Here is a 22,030-nt window from a genome sequence, read left to right as displayed (position 1 = left end):
TGCCAACCCCCGCTTCCAGAGTCTTTCATTAGCATTTCTGAGGAGAATCGGGGCAAAACAGAACAAACGGCAAAGCAACAACAAAACCCAACGTCGACCCCAAACCAACTTGTCACCGCCTCTCATCTCTCAGCACTTTCAGATTTTGCTATGTGTCAACATGCATCCAGGAACCTCTAGGTGGGAGGAAGTGGGACAGAAAAGTAGAGAGAAAGTGTTGCCTCAATCCATCAGTCAATCTAAAACTTGTTTATTTAGCACTTTTTGTTCTTGACATTACACAGAGAATGTACAGTCGAACTGAAAGCAGGATTTAGTGTTTGTGGTTCGTATTTGTTCAATAGGCTTTGTTTGGCTCCACTCATGACCCTTGGCCCAAACAGTTAACTCAATTTAGAGCAACTATAATCAATATTTTTACAATGATGCATCAAATGACAATGTGAAAAGGGATGAACCTAGACGGAGTTATTGATTGCAGCTCTCCGTGGCATTGAAGAGCTTTACAGTGAGTTTCAGCTCATTGTTTAGCTGTCCAGCCCGCAAGTTTACTGTTTTGGTTCACTGCCATCGCTCTCACAGTGTCATTTTTGGCCGCAGAGGCAGCTGTTTTCTGAGAAAAAGCTCTAAGAATCCTCTGTACACTACCCGGTCAGCACCAAGCAACAGACAGACGATAGATTGGATTGAATTTGCCTTAATTGTCTCCCTTAGGAGAAATTTGTCTTTGGAATTCGAGAGAACATAGTTGACACAGTAGCACACATGTGCTACTGCTTTTATCCACTCTTTGAATACTGAGCCTTCACAGAAAAATGGACACTGACTAATTTTACAACTGTAAGCTCAAAATGTATGGCGGTGGCGCAACTCACTAATCGTTAACAGTTCTATTTCATTTCACAGCAGAAAGCTCTGCTGCGTTTGACCTTCAGAAAGACTTGGGAAAATGTAGCTTGTGTAAAAGCTACTGCACTACTTGATCAATAAAAGGGCTGAGCTACTGAAAAGCTATTTGACTGAGAAAACAGCAAGTAACACCACACTACTGAGAAATGTGGTTAAACTAGTAACGCTGCAGCTTTTAGTGTTGCTAATGCTCAACACTAACAGACACACATGCCGTCACATACTTTGGCAGAAAACCCAAAGTATATCACATAAGTACAGTAGTCAGTGTACCATGGAGCATGTCTATCAAGTACATTTACATGCAGCAGCGACAGACACTGATGTGGCAGGCAGCAGAGGAGGCTTCCCTGGAACAACAAAGCCAGCTGAGCTTGCGTTGCAGTATGAAGTGTGGAGATAACGTTAACTCTGGCTGTGCGAGATGACACAGAGAGCAACGTGAAAAAACAGTTTCCAACATCCAGCCTACCTACTCTGGTTATTTAATTGGCTTCAAATAAGGCTTAACGTTCTCACAGTTTCTCTTGACTGTCCCTCATTATTAAAGCATTGCTCCAACATGTGGGTCTGCAATTGATGCTGCAAGCCACATAAGCTGCAGACCATGCTAACGCCAAATTCAACAGGCTAACCCGCAAAATAAACTGTAAAGTAACATAAAAATGATTAGCACTCACGTTATGCTATAACATGACAAGAGTTTTCCAGCTGTTGTCGGGACACTTCCATCAAGTTAATCCACTGGGTCTTCACTTCCTCGAATGGTGGGAGTTGTGGACGTCTGTCTTGGTTCTTGCCGCCATCAGCTGAAAAATTAGCGTACATCACTCATAGTGTTACCATCACATCTACGGTGTCGGTGTTATAGTGAGGATAGTAGTTGTTAGTGGATGGAACTCCAGTTCTACGAGTATGCGTGTAGCCCGCTACCTGCATGTTATGGCAGCCACAGTAAAGCACATTCACAGTAGAGCACATTATTTTTTGTATGATAAAACTCCATCACGGTAATGACGGTATTGCAAAATCCATGTTGTGGCATGAAGTCACACTGGTGACGGTGACGAAACCAGTGTACCGCCTACCCCTAGTCTGAATCTGTGTCAACAGAAAATGTGATTGTACAGTTGTTGTAATTTTTTTTTCAGTCATTTGTATATAATGTTAAAAGAAGGGGGGAGCTAACAAAACCTTGAGGAACTCCAATACTTGTGACCTTTATGTAAAGAAAAGGCACCATTCCATCTGATTACTGTGTAGGGCTTCACCTCCATCTGTTTAAGGTCAGACGGGGTCTGAGGTGGGGAGTATGCTCAGCTAAAGTCTACAAACATAATTCTAGCATTAGCCGTATGATTTTCAAGGTGCTTCAGAATAAAGTGTAATACAGTGTTGAAAGCATCATCAGTTCCCTACCAAATGTACCATAATACATTCACGTCATTTCATTGCTATTGATGTAGATGCTACACATCTAAAATCATTGTTCTAGCAACTAACTGGTGAGTGGCATACTAGTGGTGTATGTAGCAGCTGTTAGTATGTTTGCTCTACAGAGAACAAAAACAGAACTAAAAGAGAGGGAACATTGGACTTGCATTCGCCAGATGGCCACAACCATGACTGCGAGTGAATGGTGATGTTGGTCACCACAACTTCTGCATGTGTAAATGAGCAACTGCTTGCTGACAAACTCACCATATCAGCTGACAAGGTGGTGATTTGTCAATGTTGTGGCCAAAAAAAAAAAGGTAATTGAAATGAGTTGAAATAAAAAGAAAAGGACGGAAGCAAAAACTCAACAATTAGTTATTTAAAAAACAAAAATCTGGTTTAGTCAGTATTTTGGATTCAAACTGCATACTCTGAATGGTTGAATCAATGACACAGATATACCACTATTGTAACTGATGAAATTTAAGACCAAATGGCTCAATTTTCCTTAAAAGTGCAAGGTTTCCAGTCAACTCAATTTGAGTCATACAGCCCAACATCACAAATGCACCTCTGGGTTTTTCCAGTCAGTACACCCTCTAACCTTAGACTTATGTTTTCCCCCCTCGTGGTAACAGCTCATGTTGGTGTGACAAAGTGATCTTTGCAGTTTTGATTACCAGAATCAGTGACATCTGGGAGCAAGTCTGGAGCAAGACAGGCACATTATTAATGCCACGCTGTTTGACTTGTGTGTAACTGCATGCAGCCCATCTCTCAAAATAGAGTCTGTATATGGAACACATACCATTCCTGCTGCTGTATTTAGTCTGTTGAAATGAAATGCATGCATACACATGTGACATCGTACATGCTGTTGGTGTTGAGATTCCAAAATTGAACTGTGCCAGCTTGTCTGTATTAACACAGTTTTAGCTGTGGTGCCACTTCTACTTGCCTCCTAGTTGCAGGCAAATTTTGGGTAGTTGTAGAATACAGACAGAGCAGCAATGTAATTTAATTGTAAGTTAGGAAAGGGCCATTGTTGCTATGTTTGCTCTATCACTGGCTTTACAGAGGAGCGTGAGTAGATCAGATTCATGTGGAACACTGGGTCAGTAAGCACTGACTCTGGGGGTAATGCTCAAGCCTGTGGGGGAGAGGAAAAGGTGAGGGACAACTGATAAAAAAAAGAGAGGCGACAGGGGGAAGAGGTCAGCAGAAAGCCCACAGAGAGAGGAGACAAGAGGTTGCTTCAGAGGCAGCTCAGTTTGGATCATTGTCTATCTTTGTCTATTTATTTGTGTTTGCTGTACAAAATATTGGCACACATTTTGGTTTGCACAATTGACGGAGTTGAATTGAAGCAGATCTAAGGCATGTCGCTGCAAAACATCTGTATCCTGTCCTTTTGTGAATTTTAGCCACTTCTCCTCAGTAGGTCCAAGTGCAGGTCCACAGCACTATTTCAGAGAGAATGTTTCTAACAAGTGTCTAAAGCACCATTTGTTTCCTTGAATTGCCTGCCCAGGTTACTGTGTAAATCATCTGGCAGTCATTTGTATGGCAATAATTTTTAGCAAGTGTCAAAGAAAAAAATCATGCACTGTAAACACATCTGATTTATTGTTTGTATTACACAATCCATGTTGCCAACGTACAATCAGATTCCTACCAAAACAACACAACACAAACAAACTGACATGTAAACATGTATTTCATTTATTTTAGATATTTAGTTTTTTATATATGAATAATGTCATCAAATTATAAAAACATGAAAAGAATTAATACCCCAAACCTGGAATAACTGCCTCACACTGGGTGGCATAAATTAGCGGACAGCTCTGCAGTGGAAACGAGGCCAGTGAGAAGTAAACAGTGGCGGGGGGCAGGTGTTTGGGTAAAAACAGGCCTGGTCACATGTTGTTTTTCTGAGTACAGCTCCCTCCTATTCTCATGACAAGGCATTTTGTCTCCCTGGACTGTTAAAACAAACTGGCTCCAGTTTGCACTCCAAGAACCAACCTATTGTACTGTGCAGTGAATGGGGAAGTAGATAGATGGATCAACAGATAGACAAAGTACACTCTAACTGATGAATATAATGTATAAATAGAGCTGACTGATTTGTTTGTGCAACAGTCACGGCTCGGCCTAATTAATTGGAGAATAGGCACTTAAATTCATTGATTACCATACGAATAACACTTTTTAAAGCTGCACAGATCAATATTTCTATGATAACAATAGATCAAATACAACCCCCCCAAAAAGAATCAAGGTGTAAGGACTGATTATGAAAGAATTTGTGCTACCTCTGAGTTCTGCTTCACCTTCAGTCTGAATGCACCACAAAGAAGTTGTGTTTACCAGCTGTTATTCGTGCAGCATCCCAATTTTCCTAAATTGTGCTGTGTCTGTCATGTTACAAGAGGCACCTACATTTTCAACTACTGCATATATGTTAGATTCAAATGTCACACCTGAAGCGACAGGCAGCAGTACGTCTGTCTGCCCAGTCACTAAATGGCTTGATGAGCATTAAAACACTGAAACCCTCTCACATGTCTGCCACCGCATCTTCACCCACCTAAACACTGACAGACTGTTCTGGCATCTTCTGGTGGCTCAAGCCCTTTTAGACACTCAGTGATGGGGTTTTATTTACCCAAGCAGTGCTTAACAGTTTAGAATCATGTAAACAAATGCATTAGTCACTTTGTTATCTGTGGCTGCAGTAACAGTGGGTTTATGTAAATCTCTGTTTTCCAATTACATCCATGAATAATCTTCATACAACATGAAAACCAAGCTTCTTTAATTTATTCACACTGGAAACACAGTCCCGTGTGAGGGCTGATTAGTGCAAAATATGAAAACATTCCTCAAGAGATTTTGGGTTCATTTTGCAAAATAGAAACATATACTGTTGTACTATTTTAGCTTTCTTGGAATTAAGAATGCTATTTCTCCAAAATTTAAACATCATAATGAGGACTGTGACCTTTTCTTTTAAAACTATGCTGATGGATTTTTATGTAGGGTTAAAAAACTGAATTTGGAAACAGTTTGACGCGTGTCATGACTTCTTTCTTCCTCTGTCTCTTTCAGGTACATCACCCAGCAGGGTCATAAATTAGAGGCTGGGGCTCCTCGACCTCCTGCCACCGTCACCAACGCTGTGTCTTGGCGGTCAGAGGGCATCAAGTACAGGAAGAACGAAGTTTTCATGGATGTTGTTGAGTCAGTAAATCTGCTGGTGAGGACTGTATTTGCTTTGTCAACATCTTACAAAGAATATTCTATTATATGTAGTAAAAATTGACTGAACAAAGAGACAGAAAGTGTTACAGGAATCATCATTTACAGGTGATGTTAGCAGAGCACTTGCTGCCCCCATCATCAGAATGAGGTTTCTATGGTCACCAGTGGTGCCTTCCTGGTCACCCTGCCAGTGGGAATCAAGCACATCTTGCTACAAATGCAGTATGTGTGAAGATTTATCTCATCTTAAAAATAAATCATTTCATTTACAATCAGATTTAATAATGTCATCCAGTCAAGTAGATTTTGCACACAGCAGCATGTCGTAGACTTAATGCAAAGGTACTCCATGCTACTAGATCATTTCTGCAGCATGGGTGGCTTCAGTCATTTCTTTAACCATGATGGCCATCATTGATTGAGTGACCAGGATGGATAGGCTGCGGGGATCTGTTTGTCTGATATATACTCTGACTGATGCTGGATGTTTGATTTACGTAAAAAGAGTTCTGATCAAGATATGATATAAGCGGGTGCCTCACCGCTAAAACTCTTTCAAAACTCGTGTTCAGTGGATTGTTCAAAACTCATGTTTGACTCCTCCAAACAGTTTTCCTCTTTCCTTAAACTGAATTGTGAAGGAAAAGGTCTCTAATATCAACAGTCCTCTCTTCTTTCTCAGCAGAATGTTTTGTGGTGTTGATGTTTCTTCATTGTGTGCAGTGACTTACTGTGTACAGTTCTGATTCAAAGCTGCTTAAGCAGGCAATACATGAAGACACATCAAGTTTCATCAGGTGCTGTGACTATACAAAAACTCTGGACCTTATCATGTTGTAACTGCAGTAACATGTTCTGACTTTGTAAAAATGAAAACATTACATTATTATATTAAATACAGGGAGTAGAATTTTTAACTGATACAGTAATAATATTGACTCAGGAAGTAATAAATTGACTTCTTCTCATTATATCATAATATTCTTCTAATTTTTAGCTGTTGTAGTCACCTCCGTCTAACCTTACATTGTCAGCTTTACTACACACAAAGTAATACTCTGATGTTATGAGGCTACAGGATGAACCTGTTTAGAGGAATACAGACAAAGGCAATGAAACAGAACAGATTTGTATACATGAAAATCGTGTGTCTTTAAAACTGAAAGGAAGAAAAATGGCTTTTCTCTAAAATTTTATGTCATTCAAGCAACACCTCAAGGACAACAGTGTGCAGGATTTTAGGAGTCAAAGGGAAATGAAACGCTGCTGGAGAGCTGCCGTTCCTGCTCCTTTTCTGTGACCAGGGAGTGTTTTTTTTATGTTCTCAGAGATTCTTCATCCTCTTTCACATCAATGCCCTGCTTACATCTCTCGCACTGCATGCTGAGAGCTTTTCAGTCTAGTCCCTCTGTCTGTTTGTATCTGCTGAAAGGCTGATCTGAGTATCTGCTGGTCTGCTTACTTCTACCAGTTTATGAGCAGGAGTCTTGCTGCTGCTGATGTGAAGAGATTTTTTTATTAATTTTTCTTTTTAGTCAAGCAACTTAGATTGCACATTTTATATTTCCTGACAGCAAAGCTTGTGTACTTTCAGGTAGAGCTGCAATGATTAATCATTAGTTGTCAACTATTAAATTAATCTGCAACTATTTTTTTATAATTGATCAACCAATTTGAGTAATTTTTTAAAGAAAAAAAGAGTCCAAATTCTCTGATTCCAGCTTCTTAAATGTGAATATTTTCTTGTTCTTCACTCATCTGTGACAGTGAACCGAATGTCTTTGGGTTGTGGACACAACAAGACATTTGAGAACATCATCTTGGGCTTTGGGAATTTTTTTTAACCATTTTCCAACATTTTATAGAGCAAACAACTAATTGATTATTCAAGAAAATAATCAACAGAATAATCAACAGTGAAAATAATGGTTAGTTGCAGCCCTGAACTTTCAGTGGATTTGACTGTAACACTGATAATCATAGCTGTTAGAATTTTTTAGGAGTGATTACGCTGCTGTTTTCCAAGCACAACTTAATACTTCTCATGTTTAATGTAATGCTTTGCTCCTCTGTTTATAGGTGAGTGCCAATGGCAGCGTCCTGCGGAGTGAGATAGTGGGCACCATCAAGCTCAAAGTGGTCCTGTCGGGGATGCCTGAACTCAGATTGGGCCTCAATGACAAAGTGCTGTTTGAAATCACAGGCAGTAAGTAACAGTGAGTCAGTCTCATTGTCTCTAGTTATACATGTCTTAAAGGAAACTGCCAAAGTCAGCTTGGATAATTTCAGTAGCGTGACAGTTATATTATAAAACACCTTCAGTGGAACTGGTTTTAAAATGTTGCTGGTGTAACTTGGTCTTTATGTAGGCCAGTGGTTCCCAGACTTTCTTTATTGAACGTACCCCCACAGTTCTGTCAGATGAGCTCCAGAATCTGTTCTTCTACACCACCTGTCATGTTCCAAATGTCTTCTTTTGGAATGGATGTTACTGAGATCTGTTAATTATGCAAAGGTTGACTTTGCTTATACACAATGAGATGCTGGAATTGTTGATGTTTAGATTTTGTCTCTTTATTTACGTCATTTTGGTCAGGTTTGCATGTATAGTATTTTACCTCATGGAGTTGCACAACTATTTTTAATCAAATTCTAATTTCTATTTTTGGCTGAGCTGCAGTCTGTGTACTCCCTGGTAGCTGTAGATGTACCGCCTGGGGTACATGTGCTCCTCATGTGGAATCACTGACTTGGGTAACGCCAAGTGACTAAACACAACTGTTTAGTTTTACAGTATGATTCTGCTGCTTCTTGAACATTGCAGTCTTTTGTAGCTAAAGTACAGTGGTATGCTTGTACGGCTTCAGGTTGGGTTCATAAGTTCATCTCATTATCTGTCTTCCCTTTCAGTTGGTGCTCTTTATTCCACGCGCTGAGCTTGCAGTGGAAAAATTCATCCTATATATTCGCGTCTAGAATTTGCTAGAATAATGATTGAATAGCAAAAATGATTTGTAAATTTGCTACTGGTTGATGGGTGAGAACTTGCCTGTTCACTCTCTACTCCTTGAACTCTCACACCCCCTCACACATCCACCTTCTCCTCCTCTTTCTGTCTAAACTCCTCACCTCTACAAATCCCACACTCTGCTTAGCTTTCATCCTTCCTCATCTTCCTTTTCTTCTCCTCCTACTTTCCCAATTTTCCCATTAATGTCTCCTACTGCTCCATCTCCCCCAGTCTATTCCTGCACCCTCTCCTCTCATTTTTCCTTCCTCTCTTTTGCCCACATCTCTTCCCCCCTGCCGCTCCTTACCAAGGAGGAGAGGCTCCATCACTGTCTAGCCTTTTTGCCTCTGAGTTAATCCTCACCCCAGGCTACAGCCCTGCAGATGAAAGGTGAGGGTCTGTAGATATCCTATATATGAAGCTCACAATCCCCCTGCTGCGTGTTGCAGTCTGGGAAATAACATAACCTCAAAAAAATAATCAGAAATAATGATCAAACAAACACGCTGACAGATACAACAACACACACACACACACATTCACACACACACTGAATGTGTATCCAAATTTCAAAATGGGTTTTGCACTCTCATCCTCAGCAGTTTATCATTTTGCAGTCATTTGGTGTTTATCATATTTGCCTGATCTGCACATTTTATCACAGCTGGATGCAGCTAAAATGTGAGAGAGCTGATAAATCATTTAATACTGCCCTCTGCTGGCAGTAGTCCAGAATGGTCACTACAGGGAACTGAGAGAAATATTAAGTTCGTAATATTTTCTAATTAACAACTGGTGCATGAACACTGAGCCTACAAAAACCCAGCTATTTTAGACATTATTCAGCCAAGACAAAGGGCCTTTTCTCTAACATATCTGGTCATTTGTAGCACCTGAGTGACTACAAATATTAAGCAGAGTCTCAGAGTATCAGAGTCATTGTCTGTTTATTTGAATATTGTGGATGTCAGTGTTTGGTTTTGGGACTATTTGACTTTTCAGTAGGATGCTTTTCAATAGGTTCTAAGCCTGTATGAGGACATTTAAGGACTATTAACAATACTTATTAGCACTGATTACTCTGATGATTATTTTCTAATCAATTGTCCTATCCTAATTAGAAAAAGGGCCAAAGAGAAATCGCCAAATTAAATTGAATGACTGTTCGACCATTAAGAGTTAAAATAAGTTATGTTTACATGTTAAGAAGCCTTTGTTAAATTGTCTCTTTGGCCGCTCATCTCAGTGATATCACAGCACTGTAAGATGGTCTGGACAGAAACATTTACAAAATGTCGTTATAAAACGTTTCCCTGTGCCACAGCAGACAGAAAACAGATGAGCTTCCTCCTGTTGTGTATTAAAAGCACAGAAGCAGGTGAGAGCAGCTGTAAAGGTGAATCACAGGGGAGGCTGCTGTATCTTCAATCCTCACCTGACATGTACACACCCGCCCACACACACACACACACACATCGTGTTTCCATCACTTTAGGAGACATTACATAGACTTGCATTCATTTCCTGGAGACTTACCCCAACCTTAACCCAAGTCTTCACCTTAAAATGTAATGATTTATGTTACGGGGACTTGCCTTTTTTCCCCACAAGGAAGACGGGCTCCCACAATGTGACCGTGTAAACAGATTTATGTGCCCGCAACGTGAGCAATACACACACACACACACACACACACTCCTGTCTCTTCCTCCAGCCCCTGAGGTCCTAGCAATGACAGAGAGTGTCCCATATGACCTTTCTTTCTTGTCTTGATAACGCAGCATGCACGTGTATGTGTATGTGTATGTGCGTGTGTGTGTGTGTGTGGGTAATTGTGTGTGTGGGTAATTGTGTGTGTGCGTGTGTGTGTGTTACTGGCATAAGAACAAACAGAACTAGAGAAAGAGAAGACGTTCCGAAGGGCTTCCCTAGTTTGCTTGCCCAGGAGTGTTGTGTTCTTAGACCTCACCTTGGCCAGAACCCCCTCACGCATGAGGAAATTTCTCCCACACACACAAGCGCACACACATACAGACACACACAAAAGCAAAATCAATAGAGAAACGTGCAAGTAGCAGGCAAACATACATAAACCTAACCACGTAATGTAGACACAGTCAAGAGAGAGAACAATGAACAAGAAAGCTGCATACACAAACACACGCACACACACACACACACACACACACACATACACACATTCTCTCCGACAGGCCTTCGGTCCAGGGTTGCATTCAGAGCAGGTGATGCAAGCTTTAGCTGACGGTTGAATGGGGGATTTAGTTGAAGGCCCACAGGCCCACAGTCATTACCGCAGTTTTCCACCACTCAGCACCCTCCATTAACCACAGAGGAGGAGAACATCGCCCATTCTCCAGCAGACTACAGATGCCACCATTAAAGAGGTCACGCTTTAAACTGCCCATCGCAACAGCGCTGCACTCTTGCTCCACCCTTGAGAGGAATTGTCTGGAAAAGTCTAATTTTGTTCACGAAGAAAAGGATCTACTTGACACAATCTACTGATTTTTGTCATTAAGTCAAGTTAGATACTGTACCTTACTCTGGTTGTCATTTTGGTAACTATACTCTGATTCTATATTAATCAATAAATTAAGATATTAATCAGCAACAGATTTATAGTTATTTTATTGAAGATGTTAGCTTGTGCCCTGGGAAATTATGATGCCCATTTTTCCCAATTTTCTTTCCACTTTGTAGTCTAAGGATTTATATTTCCTCCGGAGATTGCACGTTTGAAGCACCTCAGCTGACATAAATGGTTGTGTACTTTATGATTCAAATTACCAGTGAAATAGTGGGATGAACAGTGTGACATCCTCCAGTGGCATTAGCGCCTCCTTGTGGGTGTATGTCATGAAATGAGACAATAACAGCATACATGTAATAGTGTAATAAGTGGATTAGTTTCACAAAAAATAAATCAGAAGCAAATGTTTATTTATTGGCAGAGTGATGAAGCAGCACTTCTTAGTTTCAGTAACAGATGTGAGTTTTCTCTGGCTGATGGTACAATATTTATGTAGTTTGTTGTGTCCGTGCAGGCGTGGACGTACTTGTGAGGCAGCTGAATGGGCTTCAGTGGGGACGAGATGATGGCAGCAGGTTTTGAAGACTGACAGCGTGTGTGTGCCTGTGTGTGTGTGTGTGTGTGTGTGTGTACATGTTTATATGTGGCAGCTAAATAACTGTTCATTGGGGGACAAAAAGAGGGCAGATGGACTTCGTAGCACAGTGTGTGTATGTGTGTGTGTGTGTGTGTGTGTTTGTGTGTGTGTGTGTTAGAGCGACTGAGTGAATGTTTGTCAGTCATCATTACCTTGACCTTGATTTCCCCCAAGGCTGCGGAAGGCTCTCAGTCTGTGTGTGTGTGTGCTGCTTGTGTGTTTATGTCAGGAGAGAAGAGTAAGACGGTGGAGCTGGAGGATGTGAAGTTCCATCAGTGTGTCCGCCTGTCACGCTTCGAGAACGACCGCACCATCTCTTTCATCCCCCCCGACGGCGAGAGCGAGCTCATGTCGTACCGCCTCAACACTACAGTGAGTAGGACGTACCGACCAGCGTGTCTCTTCAACACACACACACGCAAACCACCTGCATACCAACAACACCGGGAACACGCTTCTTATTTGTCTCGCAGTACGGTGTGCACACAAATACAGTCGTTCTTGTTGTCATGTCCCTACACAGCGCACACACATTCAACACAAGAAACTGTGAGAGCCTAAACGATAACTTTGTAGATACTGGCCGATATTGGCTTTTAGGTATATGGTACTGAGGTGTATGTTAGTAAATATGTAAATATAAGTCGCAATATGATGATTTTTTTTGCCATATTTTTCTTAATTCATCTGTGTTATTATTTATAATAAAGTTCCAGAGGAGTTTACGGTTCAATATATATCGTAGTCTTACTGTTACTGTTAATATTGATATTTTTCAACTGCAAAGAAACTTTACACCACCAAAACTGAATTAATATCAGCTTCAGTAGAGCTCTTCTAGTTGTACTGTGTTCATACATTGGTAGCGACCATGTAAGTAGCTGTAAAAGCTGAAGTATTAATAGTAATAATAGTATTACTAAATGCATTGTTTTCGCAGTGATTACATAAGGAGTTGTTGCAAACTATAAGTAGTCCTGTTGATCATAATGTCAGTCATCTTTACTATAGGAATGTGCAGGTTTACACTTGCTGTGTGGTTTCTAGGAGAGAAACACATAAATATCACAATAATGAACTATAATATAACACAATGCACACTGTAGAACTTTGTCCACGGGGTGTCAATACAACATCAGATATGATCTGTCTCAAAAGAGAATAAAGTGGACAGTTACAATGATAGCGAATATGTCTGAAGATAAATAGCGGTTCAGTGAGCCTAATACCGGCCCATGTTGCCACTCATGCTGATACACTCGTACACACGCTGTCCAGTGACCTCAAGTATACTTGAGTGGGGCCGCTGTGTCTGAAATATATGTGAGCTGTGAGCCCTCTTAACAGTTATTGTCTCCCTTGTACAAACACAATCTCTCTCTGTCCTTTCCACTGTGTCACTCCGCTGATGTGTGTCGTAGTGATGCAGTCCAGCTCTGTGCTCGCCCCTCTGACCTTGTCCGCTCCCTCTCCCCGCCTGACAGGTGAAGCCTCTCATATGGATCGAGAGCGTGATTGAGAAGTTCTCTCACAGCCGTGTGGAGATCAAGGTGAAGGTAATGATGAGTGGCACGAAAACATAAACACACACACACACATGCACCATGTCCTTATCCGCTCATCTAGTCCCTTCACTGAAACTTATTTAGTATTTATGACACATGCTTCTCGGGTGGATTACCGCTTACCATCTGTTTGAGGCAGTGATGGCCTCACGTACTCAAAGAAACAAGCTGAGCTGTGCATAATCATAAAGACCTGCTTGATTTGGATGTGCATGCTTTCTCAGGTGACATTTAAACTCTGTCCTCTGTCACCTTCCGCAGGCTCGGAGTCAGTTTAAGAGTCGGTCCACCGCCAACAATGTGTCCATTCTGGTGCCAGTGCCCAGTGATGCTGACTCACCCAAGTTCAAGACCAGCACAGGCAGCACCAAGTGGGTGCCCGAGAAGAGCGCGGTGCAGTGGAACATCAAGTCTTTCCCTGTTAGTGCGGCAAATCAACAGAATATCACAGTTTGCAACCTAAGATACATTTAGTAGATGCTGCAGAACAGTACTACAACCCCGACTCCAACAGAGTTGAGACGCTGTGCAAAAGATAAACAAGACAGTATGTGATAACTTGCTAATCCTTTTTGACATGCACTCATTTAAAAAAAAAGTACAAAGACAAAAATATTTCATGTTTGACCTCATCATCTTCATTGAGTTTTGCTTCTCCTGAATTTGATGCAGCAAAACATTTTAAACAAGTTGGGACAGGAGCAAGAAAAGACTGGGAAAGTTGTGGAACGCTCCAGAAATGCAGTTCATTTGCAAATGATCGCGTTCTGTTTTTATTTCGTTTTCACAGCATCACAGTTGGGCTTGTATCTTGTTCCACCATGATCAGGTTTTAAAGACACAGCAGTATCAGCATATCGCACAGTGGTGGAAAGTAATTTGTACAGTACTTGAGTACGTGTACTCAAGTACTGTACAATTTTGAGGGACTACCCTACTTGAGTTTTTTCTATTTTTATTGCCCCACTACAGTTCAGAGGCAAATATTGTACTTTTCATGTTTATTTGATACATGTGCAGATACAGATTAATAACACACCTACTAGCTACCCACAAGTACATAGCGTCATTGAACATTGAAGTGATTTACACATTAATGCAAAGTGTAATCCAGTAATATTATTTACATTATTATGAACATTCTCTCATGTCATCATTGACTACTTTTTACTGATATGCACATAAGCTTGAACCAGCCCCAGTGTTAAAAAATGAAGTTGTTTTTTGACACTGACAAGTATTAGACAGCAGCTATTTATCACATTAGGTTCAGCCTCCCCACACACACACACATACACACACACACTAAAACCACACAGGATCACATCTTATCTCTCCATTTCACCAGTCGCCAGTCTCTGCTGTCACCAAACTATAAACTCTTCAAAAGGAAATTTAAAAAGCTTGTAGAGCATTCATTCAGTTGAGGTTACTTTTATCTGTCACGCTCTCACATCCCCTCACTAATTCATTACACCTTCAGCCTGTCAAGGAGGGTTAAAAATTCCCATCACTGGTGATGTCTTGTTATCCAGCTCATGTGTGACTCCGCAGTACATTTTTCTCTGTCGACCTTTGGACACTATAAAACTGCATATTCTCAGAGGAAACTGCACTTATGTTGTAATGTTTGATGGAGGTTCAAGGAAACAAAGATGGAGCAGTGGCTTGTCGTGATAGGAGACTGATAAACGCCCTCATCCACAATCCAACAGCCTTCAGCTTTGTACAGTTATTGACAACCCTGATTGACAAACAGCAGCCTCCTGTGTCAGGGAAAGAAGTCCATGTGCCATCAGCTATTTTTTTTTATTGGGTATGGGTATGAAAAAAAAGCTTTCTTATCAGCTATAGCCGAGTATGGAGTTAATAAGGTTTCCCACGGCAACTGCATAATGCCTAGGGAAAAAAATATTTTTTAGATTGTGTGCAGTGTATGGGATGTTCTGAAAACGTATTTTCCCAATCAGCTTCTTATTATGACACATGGGGTCCTGCTTGAACACACAATTATCTGCCAGTTTTTTCCCAAGGAGAGAGTCTCCATATTTGTGCTTCTGTCTGAGCTGTTGTTGCTGGTGTGAAGTGGGCACGGCTCGGCTGGTGTCTCCTGCTTTGCTGTTTGCTTTTGTTGCCAGTCAAAACTGATAAGGCCACACGCACGCAGTCCTAAACAAAGACGTTTTTGAGAAAAATGTCAAAAAATGTTTAACTGTTTATTTACTAATAAATCTCCAGTGCTATATAGAAATAGCCAAAGTTTCAGGGGTTTACAGTCAAAATGTTGACTTGATTTTCAGCAAGCAAAGCCAAAGTAAAAACAGAATGAAGAATGATTAACCAGTTGTTTTTGTGTTTATAGCCTCGATGTTTGCCGGATGCAAAGTCCCATAAACTGGTATCTGATTCTCCTTGATATGACATGGGAGTTGTCTCACGTTGCAGCGCATATAAAGTTTAATTTGTTTTTGGACAAAACAACCTTGTATTAATTAGAGTCAGAGAGCTATGAGCAGAACCCATCAAACAGTCTAACCTGTCTTATCTGAACAACACCACTCTGAACGAGTGTTTTACAGCTTTGTGGCCTTTTCTCTTGGATGCTTTTGCTCGTGTAGGGTGGGAAGGAGTACATGATGCGGGCGCACTTTGGCCTACCCAGTGTGGAGAGTGAAGAGCTGGATGCGAAGAGACCAATCACAGTTAACTTTGAGATCCCCTATTTCACCGTGTCTGGGATTCAGGTCAGACCCGTTATTAACATCCAGTACACGGTCCTTTCTTTCCTACTTCCTTGTTTTTTCACTGTTTCAACAATGCTCTGGTTGGCGTTCACACATGGTCGTACTGCAGTGTCATTGCAAATGACTGTCAGTCATGCCAGACCGAATAAATAACCTGTAAATCCTTTCAATCTGGGAAGTTCCTGTAGTTTGGAATCACACTTACAAATCTGCCATAAAATGATACTGACAAACACAATGAAATATATCCTTTCTCCACTTGAGTATAACAAGCTTAAAGTGATTCAGTTTACCTGTTGGGCTGCAACTAACGACTGCTTCGATAATTGATTATTCTGTTTATTATTGCTTGGAGAAAAAAAAAAAAACACTTATATATATTGCTTCCAGCATTTAAAAAAAAAACGTATTACTCGTCTTATTGTATGTTAGCTTAATCTGCCATCTCAAATTTGTGTCCTTTTTGACTAACACATGATTACAGGTTAATTTAAAAGCAAACATAACAGACAGGAGTACCTACCGTCTGTTTTATTTCCATTTTATGATGGATCAAGCTTTAAAATCACTATATCAGGGGAGTTAGCTTTATCAATTCTTATCTTGAAAATAGCTAACATTATATCACTGTGTGTATATTTAACCTGTCTGTGTTCCCTAGGTTCGTTACCTTAAGATCATAGAGAAGAGTGGTTACCAGGCGTTGCCATGGGTGCGCTACATCACGCAAAGTGGAGGTAAGAGCAAACACACTGAAATGTACTCATGCATCCACACAAACACTCAGACGCACCACACACACACAATCAATTCTGATAGCTCAACTCTCTTCTTCCCAAAGTTAAATTCTGCGTAGCTGATCGCGTTGACCTCCTTAAGAAGATGTTTTTGATGTAAGGTAACATGAGGTCAGAGACTGTGGTGCTAAAGAACTGTTGGCTGCCTTTTGTGACTCTTTTAAATCCCCTGAAAACCTGCCTCCAAATAGAAATATCTCTCCAAAGCAACAGTCAGAGTTCAGAAAAAAAAATTCACACTCAAAAACTCATCCTTGATTTAAAAGAAGCACATAATAAAAGATTTGATTTTTTAATGAGGAATAACCAGGATCCACACTGTGCAGGACCTATGAACTCCACTTTAGCTGTTCCTTTTTTCTGTCCAAAGTCCAAACCCATTAGCAAACCGGAGGTTACCATGAGGTTAAATATGATGTTTTCCTTGCGAGAGCAGTGTCAGGATCAGTCTCTCTGCAACACTATTCAGTGTGTGCCCTAGGAGTGAACCTAGCAGTAAAACATCCATCATATCCATTACCAGGCTCCATCACCATGAGCCATGGCCTCAGGGGCTCAGACTGACACACAGGATGCCAGTGATAGAAACTTTACAAGCCCGCTAGCTTGTGGCGTAAAATTCTTTGTGTCTCGGTTGTCCAAATTTGAACGGGGCTACTGTAAAGTCGAGAGAATGCAGTGAAACTTGATTTGCAAAGCTGACACCTGGGATCTGTAGATTCAATCGCTGCCCTGGGAATGAACCCTTCTGCATCACATCTGTCACACTCGAGGAATACAAGCCTCAAGAGATGTTTCAGTTGTTCTGAGCTTTGAACTTTTATCAACCCGCTAACTAGAGATTTTACCCGGAATAATGCTGAGAAGTATAAGAAGCTACATCTCTACCATTAACATATACTTGATTTTGGACAGATCGCAAATCACTACATCATTAAAGCCACAGTATGTTGATGAGACTGCAGCAAAACGCTCTGTGCTCGCTCAGTAGTTTCAATGACATGGGGATGGAAGCCCACTACCTCCACTGGACCACAGCCAGAAATCCTTAAGTTTCATACCTGCCATCCGCCCTAAGAATGAACCTGGCCTCATAACATCCATCATATCCATTACCTGGATGTGTCAGGTAGGAATCAGGAGCTGCAGAGGTTGAATGATGCTACAGAGTGCCAGGAAGCTCCCAGGGTGGCACTCACCGGATGCCAAGGTTACTGTTGCCTTGCTGTAATATTAGCAAGGAAGCAAAGGAGAGAGGCGGATAGAAAGAGGAGGACGAGGACCGGACATGGGTTAAGAGTGAGAAAAAGGAGAGTGATGAAGTTCGGGGCACTGGAGAGAATGCTATCACCTTTCTCTCTCCGTTACCATCAGCAACACGGGGAGGGTGGGGGAGAGAAGACGGTGACGATCACATTTCACTCTGCACTACATGCAGACACACTCACACTGATTAAACAATACCCCGATACTGTCCACTGACTGTGCTGACTTATTAATGTGTGATGAACAGGCAATTAGCAGCCGTACTGTACGGCAGTAAGAACATCAGACTGTCAGTGACCAGGCAGCGTCACACTGCAGTTTTATCATAAATGTGTATGAAATGCGATTTTGGATCAGTGTTACATAACTTGAAGTTATGCATTGTATTGTACTGCAGTGAAGTAACTGTTCAGTCCAGTATATGGCCAGAAGTATGTGAACAGCCAAACATTACACAACTATTTTAAAACCATGGACACTGATACTCTGCTATAGGGGCCTCCTCTCCTCTGGAAAGGCTTTCTCTAACATTTTGGACCCTGGCCGCAGGTATTTGATCCCATTAATCCACAAGAGCATCAGTGAGGTTGGCCGCCGATGTTGCGTGATAAAGGGTGGCTGTAGAGGTGTTCAGCACCCCTCAAATCAGTCCTTATCAAGGAATGTTCAAAGTGAACCGACCATACTGAATCATCGTTATCACTGACGTACGAGTCAGTAGCTTTTAGCAGTGAGGCTCCTCTCTTACTGTCAGCTCATCTGTGATTCAGAGTATGTTACTTCCTTGTTAAACCTATTTTAAGACTGCGAAAGCCACCGAAACCATCATAAACTGATAAGTCAGTCGTTAATAAGAGGCTGCTGAGCTATAAACCTTATGTGCTGTGCTTGTATAGGCTAGTTTTGCACCGGACTGAATGTAGCTTGAACTAGCAACAGACCGAACTCACCGAGTGCATTTGAATGGTGATGTGATCACGTATGATGTGACCGCTTATCTTAGGAAAAAAGGGAACAAACTGCACAGTCAGTGACCACAAGTCTTTGAAGGTGAAATCTTTGCAGTTGGACTTCCAGTTCATCCGTGTGCTGTTGAACGGGGTTGAGTTCAGGGCTCTGTGCAGGCTTGTCAAGTTCTTCCAACACAAGCTGCAAAAACCATTTCTCCACCGAGAGTCGAGGTCCTGACGTCATCTCTGGGCTGACCTCTGTTCCACCAGCCTCTGTAACTCAATCCAATATTCCACTGAGCCTTACTTTAATTGGTCTTTCTGAAAAAAATAAATGTGTTCCTGGGGTTTACTGTTCATATTCTAAATCAAGTTGGCATCCACTGCAGCACTTCTTATTAGAAACTGAAAACTTTGTGATTTAAACATTGAATAAATGTTAATACACAACACACTGTCGATTAAAGTTATGTTCTAAGGATTTTTAGCTATTTGTTTTATTAGAGACGTCAAAGTGAGTTCAAATGAGGTTTTCTCACCTCTGGAACAGAACCCAGAACTGAACGTTCTCTCCTAGAACCATAAAGTTGAAAACCCACCATTGTCTGAATATCATTGTGCACTGTAACATTTCTCTTAGTTGAAAAAGACCCACACCAAAAGTACACAAAACTATTTGGACAGGGGTGACCGCATACCTCTGGCCATGTAGTGTTATCTTCTTATTAGCCAGTCCTGAATATGCACATGCAACAAAATAACTCATTAAATCAGATGTTGCCCATTGAAGATTGAGATACTGCTAATATTAATATCAATGAATGTGCCTCACATTTTCTTCTTTTGACAAGACTCTTCAAAGTCTGAACAAGATTGAAGGATCTAAGGAAGGAAAGTGTTAAATGTTGGTAGTGTGATTTCGTACAATGCCTCCACAGCCAGTATTTCTTCTTGTTTAGGGATTTCATAGGGTTTAAATTGGCAGTGATGTGATGTGCAGAGGTGATGAGGGGAAGAAAGCTGTGTTAATACTCTGCTGTTACATTTCTTGGCAGATTACCAGCTCCGGACAAACTAAAGGGCACAGATGCTGCTAGACGAATGGATATTTCCTCTCTGTTCATGTCTTGCTCCCTGTCTGCAATGGACAGCAGAGGACAAGTGCAGGAGGACATGAAATTTTTCCTCAGTCTGAACGGAAATAAGACATCATCTCTTCCTCTAAGACACTCTCAACTCAGATGGGAAAGGCTGTTGCATCACCTCTAACCTGTGATTTTTTTTTTTCTTCTTTTTTAAGGATTCCTCAGGACTCCACTAATACGTTATAATATGCGAAAAAATGAACTGATGACTTTGTGACACCGTCTGGTTCTGGCAAGCTCTCATTTCCCTCGCTTTTAATGTCATATCCCTCGAGGTTAATTTAGAGCAGAATTTGGGGAACGACACATCAGTTTTAAACAGGTTTTCTGCAGAAAGAGGAAACTTAAAACTATTATGAATTTGAAGCATTATCTTTTTTGGGTGCTTGGCTTGTCCTCCTGGACATGTAGCTTTCTTCTATGTCATTTAACAGATTATGTAGTGCCAATATACAATAACTGTGATTGTTCATTGCTAATTTTTATTTCTCAAAGGGCCATAACGTTGCACACACACAGTTTACAATCTAAACCATCAGAGTTGTTTGTTTTCTGTAGAGAAGGCTACATGTTGCTCCCTGCAGGATTTTAACTGCTACACCACATCCTGGCATTGTCAGCATCTGTTACTGTACAGGTTTTTATTCCTCATGTTCTGTCCCTAATTTCCACTTTACAGTACAAGTTGTTAATCTTTGTCCCTCTCAAAGGCATGCATGATTTGCTTGAACCTCTATACTATGTGTTCATTGCCTTAAAGAAATGCCTGTGTATCACCACCTTTTGCACTGTGAATATAATCCCCAGTGCACTGAAACTAACACCAGCGACCAGATCAATGATTAATAAGGCACAATATTGTCGGAGGCGTTGGCAGTGAAACATAATACCATCGACGCATTCCCGTGGGGCCTGTAACCTTGTCCTTGTGCTGGAAATCAGCTTGCAGCTATGAGGCACAGACTGAAGGAATGAGCACGGTGCAGAATTTTTTGTCATATTTTTATCTGTTGTTTATACTGTACTAGTTAGTCCCCTGTGGAAAATGTCTGAAGGACAAAACGGGGGTTTGGGGGGAGAGAGGTAAAATAACCTGAATGGATTTCTTTGCAGAATCTGAGAATATTGACAATATGTTGAGGTAATTGTTTCTCCGTGGCTCTTTTTGTCGACCTCTGCAGGCCCCTATATGTCTTCAAAGCAGTCTGTGGTGTAATTCAGTCCCTCTGTTGTGCATGCACTGCAGCACATCAGTTCAGCTGCACTGCCACCAGCAAAAAAGAGCCCTCTGTCGATTTATTGCATCTCTGCTGTTAAGTACAAAACCTCCGATTACAATCATTCCATTGTCTTGTGTGGGGACATTTTTCAGGCACCAATGAGGATTGTTAATAAGTGTGCGTTATCATGTGTTGTCATTAATTTATCAAATACTGTTTGTCAATAGGAAGCAAAGGGATATATTTGGAAATAAACAATGTTTTGTACCTTGTTTTAGAATACCATCGTCTTTGTGTTTGTACGAGGATTTTTTTGTATATAGTTTCCAACTTGACTGCTTCAGCAAATTATGACAGATGAGTAATATCAACTGAAGCTCTGAAATGAAGCACATCAACCTTTTGACTACTTGGTGCACAGATCTGCTTTGAACTCATTTAACCCTAGATGAACACACAGGAACAGTTTAATTAAAAACGAAAGCTATGAGATGTATGATGAGTGCAATACTTTAAAGGAAAGTTTGGGAAA

At 41.0% G+C, this 22,030-nt stretch overlaps 1 protein-coding gene across 1 annotated transcript in view; it reads left to right on the top strand.

Annotated features, from left to right (window-relative positions):
* ap1m3 (adaptor related protein complex 1 subunit mu 3) overlaps window positions 1-21,770 on the top strand; it is a 30,966-nt gene extending 9,196 nt beyond the window's left edge. The window contains exons 5-12 of the mRNA XM_041935781.1: window positions 5,461-5,608; window positions 7,693-7,819; window positions 12,041-12,183; window positions 13,296-13,367; window positions 13,638-13,796; window positions 15,995-16,120; window positions 16,782-16,857; window positions 20,189-21,770. Coding sequence (XP_041791715.1) covers window positions 5,461-5,608; window positions 7,693-7,819; window positions 12,041-12,183; window positions 13,296-13,367; window positions 13,638-13,796; window positions 15,995-16,120; window positions 16,782-16,857; window positions 20,189-20,211 — 874 coding nt within the window. The 3' untranslated portion in view covers window positions 20,212-21,770. The remainder of the gene's footprint in view (window positions 1-5,460; window positions 5,609-7,692; window positions 7,820-12,040; window positions 12,184-13,295; window positions 13,368-13,637; window positions 13,797-15,994; window positions 16,121-16,781; window positions 16,858-20,188) is intronic.
* Window positions 21,771-22,030: the final 260 nt, after the last annotated feature.

Source organism: Chelmon rostratus, chromosome 4 (assembly GCF_017976325.1).
Source record: "Chelmon rostratus isolate fCheRos1 chromosome 4, fCheRos1.pri, whole genome shotgun sequence".
NCBI classification, from domain to species: Eukaryota; Metazoa; Chordata; class Actinopteri; order Chaetodontiformes; family Chaetodontidae; genus Chelmon; species Chelmon rostratus.
This window is presented reverse-complemented; position numbering and strand designations above follow the sequence as displayed.